This window comes from Zeus faber, assembly GCF_960531495.2.
Source record: "Zeus faber genome assembly, chromosome: 2".
Taxonomy (NCBI): domain Eukaryota; kingdom Metazoa; phylum Chordata; class Actinopteri; order Zeiformes; family Zeidae; genus Zeus; species Zeus faber.
This window is the reverse complement of record NC_137189.1, coordinates 17,739,257-17,757,883: the sequence shown is the minus strand read 5'-3', so window position 1 is coordinate 17,757,883 and position 18,627 is coordinate 17,739,257. Positions and strand designations below refer to the sequence as shown.

Genomic DNA, 18,627 nt, shown 5'->3' with positions numbered 1-18,627 from the left:
TTGTGCAGTATGTGCAGAAAGTCAGGCGGGGAAACTATTGGATGAAAAACAGCCAGAGGCTAATGCGGCCGGGTGTCAATGGCCACTGTGTTGGAAACAGATGGAGGATGAGGAGGCTGGCGTGCTGTATTCACTACCTTCAAGTAGTTCAGATGTTAAGAAGATAGAGGTTTTAACATACATTCAAGCGGGCACATGATGGTGCGTTGATGACTTATGCAGAAATATCGAGGACGGGGAACATCCTGCAGAGTTCCTGGGCGAAGCTATGGACCACAAACCTTCACTCCATTATGTATGATGAGTGCCAGTTTGCTTTAGGGTGTTTTAAAAGATTTATTTCAGTTGAGCCCACTCACTTTCTCCTGCCCTTGCGATGCACAGATCAGCCTTTCTTAAAATAAACCGCCCTGAGATTTTTTGAATTGTGTTCAATGTAATGTTCAACTTGTAGCCATTCTCCTACGCTACAGTAAAGATAAAGATCATTTAAAAAAAAGTACTAATGAAGCATAAAGGCAGCTTTCCATGGAGGGAAAGGGCTTAAAGCCAGGAACTTTAGATATTTTGTAATAGTATTGTCATAACATTTTAATAATATTGTAATAACTTAATTCATTAAAAACACTGTAATTCTACTCGTCCGTTATTTTATATTGTATACATATATTTTTTCATCCATACAGAATACTCCATCAATATTTAAATACACAGCAATATGAGCAATCATATACTGCCACTTAGCCCCTAGTATAGCTGTTTAATTTATCTTGTGCATATCTTGTGCAACACATCTTCTATATTCTGTACAGTGTTTTTTCTTCTTTTTCTTTCTTCTTTTAGACTGTTAAGGTTTTGTTTTTTTTATGCTAACTATCTGTATAATTGCGATATGGTGTAGGCAGGTGATGTGAGGGCAAAAACAGATTAACTCCAATCAATTGTCATGAATACATTTGCTCAAAATACGATGGAATACATAATAAACAATGAAGCTCTTATTTTGAGGGTGATGTTATTTCTTGTCGTATAATTTTTAAATAAAGAATGTTTTGCATGGGAAAAGGGTATTGCAGGTACAGTATTCACTACTCGCCCCATGGTTAGTAGTGAGTATTTATTTTTCTCCATCCCAATCCAGAGGTGATTATCATCGCCAGGAGTGGGTTTTCCCAGCTCTGGTGTGTGTGGTGTGGTCTCAGGACACTCCACAGCCAAGCGGCCTCGCTCCCGGAGTCTTTCCTCCTCCGCTCGCCTCAGCAGGGACTCTGAACTGTGGCCTGAACAACCCAGCTGCAATGAAATCGACTCTGCATTAATAGTAAATACCTGTTTTTGTTGTTATGACAATGTGTTTTTCCAGTAAGTATAGCAGCTTGTACTTTGACACCTTGAAATGTTTACTTTTTGCATCCAATGAGTGTTTGTATACTTCACTTCCAACCGATTAAAAATGCTTTTTCTGTGCTATAAGGCGATTGAGTTAATATACATTTTTACTCTCTCACATTTGAGCAGTGGTGGGCCGTCCGGGCCAGCAAGGCCTTCTCTGCTGGCCTAAACACTATCAGAATCACACTTGCATTTTAATATATTTATTTTCATGAATTTGTATTAAATATTCCAAAATGTCTATTAAATTTTTAGACAAAATGTCTAAAAAACTTCATTTAATTATTCCCAAATATTTATTATCTTCATTTGATAGCTTTTCTCTTGTTTACGCTGCTTCCAGTAGGGTATGTTTACGTTAGAGCTTTTATCCAATCATATTTCCTCCATCATGTGTTGCCATGTCAACGAAATCTGCCTTGAGGCCTTCAGGATCAACAGTGCGGGCGCTTGTAACTTAAAATCAATGGCATCGAAGCTTCCTTTAACCAACCAGATTTCGAGTTGGCGACACCAGAGCCACCCAGCAGGCGTTTCCCGTCCTTTGATTGTGTCCTGTGAATGTCTGTTATTTGCACCGAATGGACTTGGTGTTGGAGCCACATTGGGTTTGCAAACTTGAGTTGTCTGACCAAGGCAAGCGACGAGACACCAAAGCACGGCCGGACACCTACAAGCGACGGTGCCTTTGAAAACGTTCGGGGAAACACGAGTGGACCAGCAGCTCAACCAACAAGTGCACCGGGAAACGGAACTCCACGACGAAAAGGTGAAGAAAAATAGGGAAATATTGAAAGGACCGATCGATTGTGTCATATATTTGGGTAAACAAGAACTTTCATTTCGGGGACATGATGAAGGCGTTGAATCCACCGATAGAGGCAACTATTTGGAGCTTCTTTCTTTTCTTGCTGAGAACAACAGCGACTTACATTATTACCTGTCCACTAACAAAGTGTTTTGTGGAACGTCAGGAAAAATACTAAAGGACCTGATGTCTGCTACTGCTGAAGTGATGGGAGAAGAGATAAAAAGGGGGATTAATAAAGCACCTTTGTCGCAGCTGTTATTGTCCGTTTCTTGGAGGAAAATGAATGTCTGGATAAAGTTGTGGCAAGGTGTTACGATGGCGCACCTGTCATGTCATGTGGACTAAATGGAGTGCAGGCTAAAGTTAAGGAGAGGGCACCTATGGCCTTATTCATTCACTGCTATGCACATGAACTAAATTTAGTACTGAGTCAAGGGGCCTCAAAGCTTTATTTTTGTCATTTTTTCATCATATCAGGTTAATATTGATGCTTCTGCTATATACTGTATATATGTGCCGCAGCTCTGACTGCAGTGAAAGGAAACCCGTCTAATTGTGTTAATTAGGTTGCTTTAATAATGGCATTTATTCTTGCTATTCTTGCTAAAATACCTGTCTGTGATGCAACGTCCTATTCTACTGCGTTTCTGTATAATATTGATGGTGTCTGTAAGCATGGTGTCATAATGATGATATTAACAGGTGGATTGATTTAGGTAGGACACCACTGAAGGCTTAGGTGTAAAATTCACAGCCCGCCACTGCATTTGAGAGTAACGCTTCCCTTCTTCTTCTCTTCACTTATTTTTTGAATGGGTGGGGGATGGATTTGAAACAGATTTTATTTGTTGAATTGTTGATACAGAGGTTTATGGTTTGTTAATTCTTGGTTTATTGTATAATGCCAATTTGTTCTTGATTATTTTTAGGTTTATTTTTTATTGTTAATTTTTCTGTTAACCTTTGTTATTTTTTAGGTTTAATCTATATTGCAATGTTTTCTTGTGTTAATTTTCTTTGTTCACTGTTTATTTATTCTATATTGGCAAATTTCTCCATTTCATTTTTATAAGTTTATTGTATATGGCCAATTTTCTATTTTCATTTTATTACATTGTTATTGCCTGTTGTTTTGCTGCCATCTATCTATCTATCTGCTCCTCCGTTTAAACGGACAATCAAAATAATAATATATTGAGGATCATTTTTCTTCATCTATTGTACAATATTGAATCAAAAATTAGTGACGTTAATTGTTGTTATTTTGTTGTAAGTCTTTTGTTTCACCAGTGCTGCCATGGATCTGTTTCTTAACAAAGTTGGCTTAGATACTATAGGATACCATGGATACGTAAAAAAATAAAAATTAAAAAAAACTGACATCGAGCATCCTATTGGAGCGGCATTAACCAGGTGTAAAGAAAAGCTGACTTGGATGATGAGAAAATGGATGGGGAATTTACTAAGACTTAAATAAAATACCTAGGATTTAATCTCCCCAAGATCAAGAACAGAAATCAGCTGGGGAAAAATGGATGGATGGATGGATGGATGATTTAACATTCAAAGGAGTTGAACATGAAAAGATCACAATAAGCAAAGGTTTGACTAATTTTGATGGCTCAAAAAAAAAAAAAAAAAAGTGGATTTGTTTTAAATAAATCATAACAGAAGAAATACATGTGGAAACATTGGTGGCACAGCATTGGTGGAAAAATCCCCAGAAGTATATTAAAGGCTGAATATTTGTCAATAATTTTAATTGCGAGATGAAACATATCACACACAAAGCATTTTTTTTTTTTTCATTATTTGTATGATATACTGTGTATACACTCACTGAACTATTAGGAACACCTGTACACCTACTTATTTATGCGATTATCTAATCAACCAATCATGTGGCAGCAGTGCAATGCATAAAATCCTGGAGATACAGGTCAGCAGCTTCAGTTAATGTTCATATCAACCATCAGAATGGGGAAAAATGTGATCTCAGTGTTTTCAACCGTTTCATGATTGTTGGTGCAAGATGGGCTGATTTGAGGATCTCTCTCAAACAGTCGAGTTTACTCAGAATGGTGCAAAAAATAAAAAACATCCGGTGAGCGGCAATTCTGCAGATGAAAATGCCTTGATGATGAGAGAGGTCAACGGAAAATGGCCAGACTGGTTCGAGCTGACAGAGAGGCTACGGTAAATCAGATAACTACTCTGTACAACTGTGGTGAGCAGAAAAACATCTCAGAATGCACAACGCGTCGCACCTTGAGGCGGATGGGCTACAACAGCAGAAGACCACGTCAGGTTCCACTTCTGTCAGCCAAGAACAAATAGCTGAGGGTGCAGTGAGCACAGGCTCACCAAAACTGGAAAAACGTAGCCTGGTCTGATGAATCTCGATTTCTGCTGAGGCACACAGATGGTAGGGTCAGAATTGATGCCAACAGCATGAATCTATGGACCCAACCTGCCTTGTGTCAACAGTCCAAGTGGGTGAAGGTTGTGTAATGGTGTGTTGATTTTTTTCTTTTGACACACTCGCTTGAATTCCACACCCTATTCGAGTATTGTTGGTAACCATGTGCACCCCTTCATGACCACAGTTTACCCATCGTCACATGGCTACTTCCAGCATGATAATGAACCATGTCACAAAGCAAAAGTCACCTCAAGCTGGTTTCATGAACAATGAGTTCAATGTTGTCAAGTTTCCTTCCTAGTCACTGGATCTGAATACAATAGAACACCTTTGGAATGTAATAGAACGGGATATTCTCAGCATGAAGGTGCAGCTGACAAATCTGCAGGAATTGTGTGATGCAATCATGTCAACATGGACCAGAATCTCAAAGGAATGTTTCCATCACGCGCGCAAGCACACGCACGCACGCATGCACACACGTATATGTGTATATATAAATAAAAACTGTTCCATGTCTGTGTATTACAATTTATTGGGCTTTGGCAAGAATGACAAAAGGAAAATCTTCTGTTCACATTATTTGGTACTGTGTAATTCCTTACATTGAAGAATTTTTAGCTCATCAGCTCATACACGTCCTCTAAAATGTCAGAAAAAACCGACTTCGATTCAATACTGTCTGACTCTTTAAAAATATAATTTCATTCATACATTTACAGGTCAGGAATACATTACATGTGCAGTTATATTTGGTATCATCAGAAAACTCATACTGTACATACAAACGTCTGCACGCTTAGACCTAATAATGTCATTACTTCGGCATATCTGAAAACATGATAAAATGTCATATCTGTCCTGGTTAATGGAGAAGGCATTCACGTTTCAGAAACGTTTCAGCGCTCTGTTTTTCCTGGCCGAGGTCCTTCCGTCTATATCACGGAGCAGATGAACACTGTTTGTGTTATTCTGGTACCATGACACCCCCCACCCCCCCCCCCACGATTTCCAGGACCAAATCCAGTATCCGTCCGAGTATCTGTTGCTTTCTGCTGTTGGCATTTCTGCAGTTCAGGTCCAGGGAATCAGCAGAAAGGAGAACCCCCCCCACAAAAAAAAAAAAGCAAACCAAAAAAAAAAAGACATCCTTGCGCTGCCAGAGGTTAACTGTGAAGTAGAGAGAACGAATGGGGATTTAGTGAGAGTGCTGGAAACAACAAGTCAACGCTTTAAATGCACGACACACACACACACACACACACACACACACACACACACACACACACACACACACACACACACACACACACACACACACACACACACACACACACACACACACACACACACACACACACAGACACACAATGCACAAGAAAAATGTTTCCATTACCAAAACCGACACAATGAACAAACTGTCAAAAACTTCCAACTCCAACTTTAAAACTGAACTCCAAACAGAGCGTGCATCTGAGGCTTCCTATAAAACTGCAAACGCACACATGTCACCAAGGTGCATTTTGGGTGCATTATTTACCCTCTTTCCTCCCCTTTACCCCTCCCCTTCCTCAGAAGAAAATATTGTCATCATCGTCATCATCCAACGACCAATTCCAGCCTTTTAGGCCCAACTCAAGCAATCTGAAACAGTATTCAAACCAAGGGGTCAACCGTGGTCATTGCGGTACAACATCATTAGCTGCAATACATGGCTCGCTCACCCGGGGGCGGCATGGAGCAGTTCAGTCTATGAGGTAATTAGCCGTTAGTTCAACAAAGAAGCCATGGAGTTTGAGGTGGGTGGGTTAATAAGCACGATATGACACAAACAGGCGGACGTTGCCACAGGTCAGATCGGCTACTTACAGCCTCCTAGTGCGAGAGATACGAGAATGGTGAGGGTCGTAGGTGTAGTGGTGGTAGAGGGGTTTGAGGGGTTTGGTGGGGGAGGTCAGTGGAGGATGATACGGAGCATGGGGCCGGTGCTGAGGGACGACAGTCAGTTTAGGGTTGTGTCAATACTCAAGACTACCAAATATCTCATTTGGCGTTCATGAGTGGGAGCAAACTGCTCGTAGGGTGGACATAAGGCTTAGTTTAAAAAAATATATCACAGGTTAAAGGCAGAGTTGAAATCATTGACACCAGTATTATTGACTTGGGCTGAAGTGATGATGCTCAGAGAATTAGCCTGTGGATATTTGAGTCCGGTTGTATGTTTTTGTATGATGAAGCACTACATTAGTTGGATTACATACTGCAGCAGTTTTTCTACTGTACTAAATAGCACATTGTTTAGCAAGGTAAACACAATACCTATCCCCTACTAGCAACGGAGCATGGGATAATGAATGGGAAGCTTTATTTATGTGAAAACAACAATGTAATTTGAAATTAAAAAGCACATTAAATGTCAAATCCCTCACCTGGGCTTGCCCGCAGGCTGCTGTTGCTGCTGCTGTTGCTGCTGTTGTTGCTGCTGCTGCTGCTGCTGCTGCTGCTGCTGCTGCTGCTGCTGCTGCCGGATGTGCTGGACCTTGATGGCTCCGCGGTGGGTGGACATGTGGGGGGAGCTCCTTGGGGACTGGCGCGGTGAGAGGCGCGGGGAGGAGCGCGACACAGGCTCTGGGGCGTGGCCCTGGCCGTGGTTCGTGGAGGCGGGGCTTCCTGTCGACTGCTTCCTGGGGACTCGTTTGATGAGCCGGGTGACCCAGCGCTGCTGGTCCTCCTGGGTGCCGGCCAGCAGGATCATCTCTTTCGCAGACGACATGTCATAGTTTACTGTAGATGACCAAAAAAGAACACAAAAAGGGCAAAGCTGATCATTGTGCCACTCGAACCCAAGCGGTGTGCACAACAAACACATGTCCCACACTGACCCTTGCAGGGTGCGATGACCTCCTCCTTGCGGTCCAAGTGGTCTTTGTGGCACTTGGTGTGGCAACGGCGGCACTCAAGGGCCGGGGGTGGCCGGAAGACGTTCCACAGCGGCCGTGTGCACGCCTCGCAGTTGGACGGGAAGTGGTAGAGTGTTGGGATGAACTCGTGGCCCTTGTGGCCAATGTAGGTTGGGCGCTCACCCAGCGGCAGCGGCTCCGGAGCAAACTCCTGGTCCCGTTTGCTCTCGCCTTCGTTGGCATACAAGATCTGGAGAAAAACGAATGGAAAGGTTGCTTCGTAGCAAACAGGCCAACCACTTGATGGGGTCAACACAAAGGGAAACAGGAGGGTCCATTAATGAGTCAGACCTGGGAACATTTTATAAAGCTCACCTGGAATATCCTGGGAATTTCTTTAGCGTCAGCGCGGTACACGTCGGTTTGAGTTACCGGTCGCACATGGAACAGTTTACTGTACGAGGGAGAGGTATGAGAAACTTCAAATCGGTATTAGGACTGTTGGCGTGGAGAAAAACACGTAAAAGTAGTAGTATTTGCTTATAGAAGAATGGGTTTAATTTTAAAAAGGTCTCGAAAGGCGTTCTAAGCACTTTGACATCCCCTGACAAAGACCTTTTTTGGTTGAAACGTGTTGGCTTTTTAAACCAACTTGGCCAAGATAATAAGTCAGCGAAGGCCTCACAACAATTCTACAGCCCGTATACTTGAAGCGGCTCGAATTAATGGTTCTAAAATCTCCCACAATCTAATCCAATTGAATAAAACATAACCCAGAGGGTGGCTTGCAACGCTTGCTTTTGCATTTCAATAAAAGGCATCAACGAGGAGAACTGCAGACGCAGGTGTCGGAATGACTCACTCGATATCCAGTGTCATAAACGGGTTGGACTGTTCCCGATCCAGCTCACTGTTGTAGAACAGGATCTTCTTGCTGCTCACTACCACATACTGGTTGGAAGGAAAGGTAAAACAAGGGATGAAACAGTCAATGAAGGGGGGATAATTGACCATATGGTAATGGGAAATGGGGGTAGAGATTGGAATATTACCTTTCTGTCCCATCCAAATCTCTTAGAGTTCTTGGCGGGGAGCGCCAGCCAACCTTCTAGCCGGGCGTCTATGGGAAAAGGATGGAAACAGGAAGGTGCCAATGAAAAAAGGGGTTCCTCCTTGTTCTTTTAACATTAGGAGGGAATGAAAGGTGGATTTAAGTGTTTTGAAGCTTGGTTGGCACATGTTCAAACACACTTCGTGTCATGCAAACAATGCTTCAGAAGAGGATGACAAAAGAACATGTCTCTGCATTCCTGAGAGTTAGGAGTAACACCAATCGCCAAGCATCACCGTGGAGCAATGAGGTTGTTTCATGAATTCCTCCCAGTCGCCATTAGCTAGCATTATCATTATTATGTAGGACAATGACAATGGCTATTATGAACAGACAGCGGTTGTTATTCAGAAATAACTCGCCTCTGATTGCTGTTTTCGTCCAATCAGAATCGAGTCTTCCACTGAGCAGTGTAATACCTTTATTTAAACCTAACTGTTCTTGAAATCAATGGTTCCAACAATTTAGTACCAATGTTTGAGATGCTTGTTTGACACATGTAATCTCACTTAAAAAAAACGGAAGAACAGGAGCAAAGATGAAGAGTGAGTAAGTGCTTAGTAGGGGTGACAGTGGCGGTAGAAAGTGATTGATCATTTTTCTCAATAAATAAATGAGGTATAATGTTTCATTTGGTTCTCTTTATCCATTTTTATCAGGTAAATGAAGATCTGATCACATTCTAGGTCAGATTTATGCAGAAATGCAAGGTTCAAATACTTCCTTGCACCACAGTAAACTGGACTCTTTTAAGTGTAAACCAGAGCCAAGGGGCGAGTTTCACTTCAATCCAGAACAGGAGATATATTCAAAATTGGAAGTAATTCCTTTACCATAACAAAAAAAAAAAAAAATAGATTATTCGTCTATTCACAGCTCAAAGTTGTATTCCACACTTTTGAAAGGGAAAATGCAGTTTTTGTTGCCACCCCACGCCATGCAGGGTCACCTGCACGCTCAGGCTCTGTGGGCTGATGGTAGGTGAGGGCCAAGGGGCGGTGGCTGTCCTGCCCAACACCTCCTTCGTCTTCGTCTTCCTCTTCAGAGTCAGAGTTGGAGTCGGAGTCAAAGACCGTGCGGGCGGAGCGGAGGATGGGCCGCGTGCCGATGCTGACCGACTTGTGCGTGCGCTGATAGGTGAACGACATGGATTCGGAGGTGTGCGAGTGAGTGATGCGCACTGCGCCCATAGAGCGCAAAGGAGAGGGTGAAATAAGGGAAAAAAAGACGTGGAGAACAAGCGGAAAGGATAGATGGAAAAGGTCAGAAATATAACTGGCCGGAAACAAGGAAGTAGAACAAGGAGTGAAAACGTCTCAACTGAATCAACTGAAAGAGAGGGAGAAAAAGCGCAGGGTAAGAGATCACACAGATGCCCCACATAGCGAGAGCTTTTCCACGGTACCTGGGAATCCGTCGTCCCCGTCCAGGTCGTTGCCGCTGCTGATGCTGGTGGAGTCCAGTGAGTGCACGCTGAGGGTGGTGAGCTGGCACCGCAGCTGCTCGATGTCGCTGTCCTTGCTGTCCAGTGCCATCTGCAGCTCCAGACGGACCTGGCTCTCGTCCGCGATCACCTGGAAAAGTGGATAACAACATTAACCACAGTTTAAAATTAAGGATATCATAGACATTTTCAAATAGTCTCACGCAGCAGTAGCTATTGCAATAGCAATTGTGTGACGCTGAAGATGACTGCTGGCTGGTTTTAGAGGAGTGCAATAACCAAGAGAAAAACAGACATTTTATATATCACCTACATTTCTCTCATTTTACAAACTCAAGGAACTAACAGATAACCATTTTTAAGAAAGTTGTCAAAATATTTGTGGCCTTTTTAATTGAGCATAGTGTGTCAATTACTTATTAATGTTATTGTCGCAAACAATCATCTTCTCATATTTGTGCACACAAAGATTCTAGATGTGTTGAAAATATGCAGTCTCACACATTTCGGCAGGTCACCCATTTAGGTGCAACATGGGCACTGTGGCACGGCAATGAAAATAGTGCCAGCAAACAGCGACTCAAGCAATTAAACCAAATTTTCCTCCTGAAACTCACAAAGTCAGACTGGTGTAGCATCGTGTTGCTTTGCCAGGATGTGGAGTGAGTTTTAGCACTAAAGGCAGATAGTGAATTTGTCCCCCATTGATTGCATTGAACTCCTGATGGAGGTGCAAGTCCAGTATGGAGAAAAGGCTGAAACCTACCTACGTACTACACAAGGGGTGGGTCGATAACAGGGATAACTTAAAAAAACAACTATTCTACACTTATTAAGGTATTCCACATTGACCTTACATCTGACCTGTCAGCATATTACTACAAAGCGCACGCTATCGCTGTGGGAGATCACTCTGCGACTTACCGCCTGCATCTCGTTCAGCTCTCTCTGGTACTTGATGATGGTGCTGTTGAGCTTCTCCCGCTCCGAGCGAAGCTCCAGCTGCAGCTTCCTGTTCTCCTTCTCCTTCCGCCGCACCTCCGTCTCGGTGCCGCGGTGGACGCTGCCTCGCACGCTTTCCCTCCGGTTCATCACCTCCGCCAGCTTGTTGACGGCCTGGGAGGCAGAACGTTGCTTTGTTAGGAGATTTTGGAATGATATTATGATGCTCTTTAAAGACATTATATCACACGTCAGTTATTTTCAGAGTAATGACCGCTGTCTCTTAATAATAGCCGTTGTCACAGCAACCACTTGCCGCCTACATAGTAACACTAGCGAGTGGCGCCATCTTGTGATGCAACATAGAAACAACCATAGAAGAGTTAAAGACGTGAATAATTACGTCCAATTATGTTATGTTACATTATGTCCAATTCACACTGTTTTTCTCAGCGGAAACTCTAAAACTAGGGATACGAGTTATACAAATAATTTCAAATTAATATTCTGTCTCAATGTAATAATTTATTGAGTAAGTAGCAGTCATTATTACAAAGAAAACCCCAAAATCAACAACCTTCAGAGTGGTACAAGACCCGGATCACACTGTCAGGGGTTATTTTGTGATAATCGCTGGCTGGCTGTACATTATCGTTTACATAGTATATCACACAAGTTTAAACCCCTGTATTTTTGGACACACTGAGTTTTTATTTTATTAGCACTGTACTGATGATGATTCATGGAGCCAGCTGACCTTGCCTCAGTCTCGGACTGTTGCTCCTGTCCTGACATCCCATTAAGTGAAACTAATGATTCTTGTGCAACTCCACCCTCACCTGAATCTTTAGGGTCCTCTCATTCTGAAGCTGCTTTTCAAAGGAGTACTTGACGGAGCTCATCTGCTTCTCCCCCTCCTTGGCTCTCTGGAGTTCTGGAAATTCCAGAACAGGTAAAAAAAACAAAAACATTAGAATCAAATCAATACAGAGAGGGAGCTTTCTGGGATTACTACAGGGTCTATGTCCAAATATCTCAATATATCAAATAAACAATATTATTACATAATATATATAAAAACATAATATTATAACAATATTATTGTATTATAATATTATAATATTATTTAGAACGTATAGGCTTCATCATATGAAGCCTTCATCATATGATCATATGGCTCAGCTCCCCTGGAAGTAGAGACAGTAAATCTTTAAAGTCCATAATACTGAACTTTTTGCTCAATTTTTCTCTTCTTTTTGACTGTATGGGACCCAACAGTGGCATCTTGGTCAGGGTATTATCATCGTAGGTAACCTCGACTCACGTTGCTGCATTTCCTTGAGTTGGTTGTTAAGCTCCTCCTTCTCGTTGGCCAGGTTCGCCACGTCCACAGTCAGGGTGCGGTTGGACTCTTCCAACTGTGAGGGGAAAGTACGTGGGGGGGGGGGGTTCCTCGTACGTTATTATTCACGGGTTCTTAATTGTTTGACTAAAAGACCTCCGCGATTTCCATTTCTTGCCCCCTCACCGAGCTGATGGTGGCCTCCTTGTCGCTCAGCTCCTGCTTGTGTCGGGCCATCATGTCTTTGATCTCCAGTTCCTTCATGATCTTCTCTCGCTCCAGGTCGGAGTACTGCTCCTCTGCGATGGAGCGGGCCAGCTGCTCCGAGTCGGCTTTGGTCAGACTGACTTCCAGCTGGGCCGCCATTGAGTCTCTGAGAAGGAGGGCCAGAGGTTACGATCAGCAAGGGACTACAGACAGCCAGTCGGTCATTGCGATAATGACCGACTGGCTGTAACCTGAAGGGGGTTCATTTGTGATAATGCCCAGCTGGCTGAACATTTTCTTAAGCATATTACACGGCTACTTACTAAATAAAAGAATACGGAAGAATAGAGTTTTCGCTATGAGAAATTGTCCACAGTAACAACATAGCATAGTATGAATAACCTATTCACTGGTATTAATGGGAAATTGGACAAATCCACATTCGTCCCCTTAAGTCTTCAATTGCAGTTTCTATGTAGCGTCACAAGATGATGCCATCAGCTTGAGTGAGTTTGAGCATGTAGGCTGTGTCAAACGAAGGACGTAAAACCAGGCCAGAGAAGTGGTTGCCGGTGATAGCGGTCATTATGAACAGACAGCGGTTGCTATTCAGAAATAACTGACCGCTGATTCCCGCTATTGACCAATCCGAGTGCTCCATAGAGTCGTGTGTTAACGGTGAGCGTGGGACTCCATTGGACCATAAATAAATTAGTTATGGCCGGAACATGATGTTTGAATGACCTGTACCTGATTTACTGTACAATTTTACATGTAAACTGACTGAAGATAACACAAATCAAGTAAAACTCATTAGCTTCAAAACAACTATGGAGATGCACCTTAAATACTTTTTTTTTTTAATTCTGTCCCAATTTGGCTTTTTCAGAAATAAAACCAGAGTATCCATTGTATCCTATAATCCTTTTTGAGATTTATGTGGCGAGGCCACAGCTAAATTGTGCAATTATAGCCTGAAAGAACGAGAAACTATCCATTACTCAAAGACATAAAATCCCAAATTAGAGTGTGAAATATGTGTAAAATGTAAGCCTAGTTTTAAAAAGGTTTTACAAAGAGCTTTTTATTCCTTTTGAGATGTCCAAGTTTCTCCATCAACACCCAAAACCTTAGCTGTGTGTGTGTGTGTGTGTGTGTATGTGTGTATGTGTGTATGTGTATATATATATATATATATATATATATATATATATATATATATATATATATATATATATATATATATATATATATATAAATAAATTTTATTTAAAAAAATATATTTTTTTTAGACAGACGGTGGTCCAGATGGAGGTGTCCTACAGTACCTCTCCTCCTGAAACTCCTCCAGCCTCTGCTGAGCCGTCTGGTACAGCTTGTTCCTCTCGTCGCACTCGTCCTTCAGCTCACGGATCTGCGTCTTGTAGAGCGTCTTGGGAGGGAGAGAAAGAAAGAAAGAAAGAAAGAAAGAAAGAAAGAAAGAAAGAAAGGAAGAAAGAAAGGAAGAAGGAAGGAAAGGAAGGAAGTCGGATCAATAAAATGACAGGTGGAGTTCTGATCTCAACATAGCAGATATGGGTGGATGGATGCATGAATAGATGGATGATGAATAGATGGATGGATGATGGAATAGAGGAATGGATGGACTTACGGTGAAGTACTGCTGTGTCTCCAGTTGGTCTTTTAGCTCCTTCAGCTGACCATCCGCCTCCTGCTTCTCTCTAAGTCGGAGACCAAACACCACCATTCATCGTGAATTTCAAATGAAAAAATACGTTTCCCCATAATTCAATGACTACGCTGAAAATGGCGTTCATTTATTGTACCAATATAAATATTTTTTAGGCTTTCTCTCACTTAACATGTGCATCCCGATTTCTCCATTTTGACCTGAGAAAACCTCAGGAATATAGCCTTTTAGCATTCTAAGCAATTTTACAAACTGACCCAAAGACCAAAATATATTTAAATATATTATATATATATTTATTTTATTTTTTTAATTTATATTTTCTAGTGCATCCTCAAAGTGCAGCACATTAAAAGCTTCTTTGTGCGTGTGCTTTGGGTGAAAGAATAATATTTTACATAATTTTAATAACTGAAAAGCATTGCAGAATGTTCTGAATATTAATCAGACAGACAGCGACCTGCGCAGCTCCTGGCTGTGTCTCTCCAGGCTCTGCTTGGTGTCCAGCAGGTGGTTGAGCTCCTGCTTCAGCTGCTTCTCGGAGGAGCGCAGCAGCGCCACCTGCTGGCTCTGCAGCTTCACGTCGCTCTGGCTCAGGCTGCGCTTCTGCATCTCCTGCTCCAGACGCAGCGTCACGCTCATCACCTGCGACGGGAGGACGTCAGCATGAGCCTTTATTATCATCATCATCATCATCATCATCATCATCAGGCCTAGAGTAAAATGTAAATAGTAAAAAAGTGAAACAAAATGTAAGAAACATATACAGACCAAGAAGAATGTATAAAAATGGTATTTGCAATGACTACCTAGTAACTTACAACACATTTGTTTTTTTGTGTCGTTGTGGGTTTTAAGCATATTTTAGTTCTTATATAAGCGAAGGAGAGGGTTTGCTTTTTCTATTAAAAGTGTACGATGACTGTGAGCAAGCCTGTGATTTAGACAGACAATATAAATTATAATTTATATGGTGTATTAAGTATACCATGATACACAATTTGAGAGAGAAAAATATAATACATTTTTATACAGCATTTCATATATACATTATATATATTCTTTTTTTATATTTATTTTTATATATTTATTTTTTAATTGTTTCTTTTGTTATACTTTTCTTTATTCTTCATCCCTATATTGTTGATTTTGGAGATTCCTCAAACTCAAAATGGAATTTTTTCTTTAAAGCGATTATTTTGGAAAACTTGTTTTGGCCTCTCAGTTGGATTCCTTCGTGTGGGATTTTGAAAATTCAAGCATTATATTATGTCATATCTCAATGAACCTACAGCCCGGCATTGAGTGAAGATGTACTGTTTTCCACCGAGGATTGTAATGGAAGCCAGGACTTTGGGACCCATTGACAAACACCAAAGGTTGTCCAGGTTTCCACTCTTGGTATAAACATTTTAATGGCATTGCACCTCCTCGGTGAGCTTGTCCTTCTGGGCTCGCAGCTCCTCCACCCTGTGCTGGCTCTGCTTGAAGTCGTGGTCCAGCATGGAGTGGTCCTTCTCCAGCTGCAGCAGCTGGCCCTCCACCTGTTGCTTGGAGCCGCGCTCCTCCAGCAGGGTGCGCTCCATCTCTGAATGGGGAGGAGGATGGTCTCAAAGTTAGGGTCAGGGTCAATGGGAATTAACAAAATATTTGCCATTTTGTTTGATTTTTGTCTGACCTGGTAGAGTCACTAAATAGAGGGGTGCTCATTCTACAAATGTTGCCATACATATGACAAACCTATTGACTGTTATTAATTCTGAAACGACCACATTCATGTCTTCCATTGTAGTTTCTATGTCGCATGTAAGCAAGATGTTGCAGAGAGTTGGTGTTTACATTTGCACATTGGCGGAGTGAAATACAGGACGTAAAACCAGGCTGAGACAGTTCCCGTGAAAACAGTCATTAGTCAGAAATAATTGACCCCTGATTACCGCTATTGACCAATCAGAATCAAGTATTCCACCGATGTTTAATAAGCTTAAATAATCAACGTGGTAACTACAATCTCCACCCCTTTCTGAAACGTGCCATTCCAATGTCAGTATCAAAAGTAGCTTTTGTTCGATTTGACCGGTTCCCGCTGCCGCCACCCCACCACCCCCCCCTTTATCCACTCACCTTTCAAGGCCCCCGACTTGGCCTCCTCGATGGACTCGTAGATCTTGTTTTTGTCGGCGAGTCGGGCTCTGGTGGCCTTGTGCTCAGCCTCCTCCTGCTCCAGACTCTGCTGGAGGGACTTCAGCTTGAACGTCAGGTCGATCTCCTGGTTGCTCTTCTCCTGTGGAGGGCGTCGTTCAGGTTCAGATTCACTGCAGTGCTTATTATGCCCCCCCCCCCTTTCCATGCGGTCCTATGTAATAACTTCTGACAATACCTTCTCCAGGTCGGTGATCCTTTGCTGTAGCTGCTTCTTCTCGGCCTGGGCCTTGAGGAGAGACGCTCTAACCTCCTTGATCTCCTCTTCCAGGCCACCGATACGCCCTGAAATGGAAAACAGGAAACAGGGAACAAAAGGAAAAAGGAAATGAAAGCTTGAGGCTCCGGTATTAAGGTTATTGCTTGAACGTGACTCTACAACGTGACAATTTCAAATTCAATGTCAAGAGGGCAGCTACTGTATGTTGGCCACTGAATCAGTGAATTTCCCCGCAAAACACAGGCTTCCTATTAGAGGCCAATACCTTTTTGAGAACTGGTGCCACGTTAAAACAGACCTAGGTGAAAACATTAAATGACAACATGTTCCTTCAAGAACCAAAACAACATACGAACATTTTCCCCCTTAAAGTCACCAGCTCCACCTAAACTCACTTTTACCACAAGGAAAAGTCCAAAACCATGGAGACACCAATCCAAACAGGCTCCTGTTACACTGTACCCTCTGACTCAGTAATTCACCTACTCTGCGTGGACCTTTTTGGATACTTGCAGGGAACCAGGCATGTGAATGTTCAAACAAAGGGTCTCACACAAGAGGTGCTGGCACAGCTCTTACTTTGGGCTTTTTTTTTTTTTTTAACAACTTCTGGCCTCCGCCAGGCCACTCTGAGCCTTTCGAACAGATGTTTCCATAGATGATCAGATCTTTTCCCATGCTTGGTCCAAACAACACTCCAACGCCATCTTATAGCCCTGGCCAAACCTAAGCTCCAGTTTCTGTTCAGTGCCATTCTCCTTTGTTCTGTTGTGGGCATGTACAGTAGGCCGGTGGTTTCTGCCTGTGCTGGAACCGAAGAAAAAAGCTTAACCAACGCACTATTATTGCTTAAAGTTATGAGGGGGAAGTACATTTTGTTTGGGGATCTAAGAATAAAGTAGACCCTTTCATGATCGGTGTTTTCTGAAGTAGACAGGAACCTCAAAATGGTGTCCATTTTATGTCCATGGAGTGAGTCGAATAAGTTGGGATCATGTCAACTAATAGTTGCCTCAATACATAGTAACCGCCCTGGTGCCCCTTCCCTCACATTCCCCATGTCTGACCCTGCAGGTCGGCAATGGTCACTGTCCCCAAGCTGCGGTCCCTCCTCTCGGCCTCCAGCCCGGTCTGCAGCGCAGCCAGCTGCTTCTCCAGCTCCATCTTGCCACTCTCCAGCCGGGCGCACTGGTCCTGCATGTCCTTGAGGCTGGCCTCCAGGCCATGAGCCTGCTTCTGGGCCTCCGCCTGGCCCCTCTTGAGCCGCCCTGCCGCCTCCTGCTCCTCCTTCAGCACGGCATTGGCCTCCTCCAGCTGGACATGGAAAGAAATAGGAATCAGGGGGAAAAACACAGATTAGCATTCAGGGACATTTCCATGACCGTGTGCAATTTCCTGTTTTGCTATGTTTACTCTTCATGGCAGTGGTTGCTCCAACTTACATATGTTATCTGTTTTTAGCCCTAGCTAGAGGGACTTTTCTAGGTTTTTGGAGTCAGGTTATTGTATTAGAGGTTTTGTTTTCAAGGTCAACAGGAGTTTCTTCTTACTTGTCTTTGCAACTGAATGTTCTTCTCAGCGGAGATCTGGGAGTTCTGGTTCCTCCTCTTCAGCTCCTCCAGCTGGTCCCTCAGGGTGTTCACTGAGCCAAAAAAAGGAGTGAGAAAAGTCAAGGTTGGTTTAAGTTTGGATGGATGCCGTTTGGGAGAACATCTCGTCCAAAGTGGACGAGCAGGTCAGTCTTCCTACACCCTTCCCACTCATTTTTGTTTATCATTTGCCATTTCCTTTTCAAAAGAGTGATAATCAACACTTTTATTGCGAGTGAAGAACTACTATCAGACTTTAAAGTGCAAATCCATGTGATTATTTAGTTTAAAAAATCCCGTATTTTCTACTTTATTTAGCTGGTATTTTATAAGAAACAGCTATTCAATGTATGTA

General features: G+C 42.6%; 1 protein-coding gene across 4 annotated transcripts in view; it reads right to left on the bottom strand.

Annotated features, from left to right (window-relative positions):
* Positions 1-5,142: 5,142 nt before the first annotated feature.
* The window catches only part of LOC307248117 (rho-associated protein kinase 2-like), a 33,928-nt gene continuing 20,443 nt past the window's right edge, over positions 5,143-18,627 (bottom strand). Inside the window, exons 14-34 of one of the 4 annotated variants that reach the window (XM_080024369.1) lie at positions 18,234-18,325; positions 17,751-17,997; positions 16,642-16,748; positions 16,386-16,545; positions 15,689-15,849; positions 14,722-14,906; positions 14,223-14,292; positions 13,900-14,003; positions 12,551-12,737; positions 12,347-12,440; positions 11,862-11,956; positions 11,005-11,196; positions 10,042-10,210; positions 9,586-9,816; positions 8,578-8,645; positions 8,388-8,476; positions 7,901-7,979; positions 7,508-7,775; positions 7,055-7,409; positions 6,495-6,613; positions 5,143-5,795 (exon numbers count right to left, since the gene is read on the bottom strand). In XM_080024369.1, coding sequence (XP_079880495.1) covers positions 6,580-6,613; positions 7,055-7,409; positions 7,508-7,775; positions 7,901-7,979; positions 8,388-8,476; positions 8,578-8,645; positions 9,586-9,816; positions 10,042-10,210; positions 11,005-11,196; positions 11,862-11,956; positions 12,347-12,440; positions 12,551-12,737; positions 13,900-14,003; positions 14,223-14,292; positions 14,722-14,906; positions 15,689-15,849; positions 16,386-16,545; positions 16,642-16,748; positions 17,751-17,997; positions 18,234-18,325 — 2,987 coding nt within the window. In that variant the 3' untranslated portion in view covers positions 5,143-5,795; positions 6,495-6,579. Of the gene's footprint in view, positions 5,796-6,211; positions 6,270-6,494; positions 6,614-7,054; positions 7,410-7,507; positions 7,776-7,900; positions 7,980-8,387; positions 8,477-8,577; positions 8,646-9,585; positions 9,817-10,041; positions 10,211-11,004; positions 11,197-11,861; positions 11,957-12,346; positions 12,441-12,550; positions 12,738-13,899; positions 14,004-14,222; positions 14,293-14,721; positions 14,907-15,688; positions 15,850-16,385; positions 16,546-16,641; positions 16,749-17,750; positions 17,998-18,233; positions 18,326-18,627 lie in introns of those variants that run through there. The other 3 variants (XM_080024370.1, XM_080024371.1, XM_080024372.1) reach the window with 3 other exon arrangements.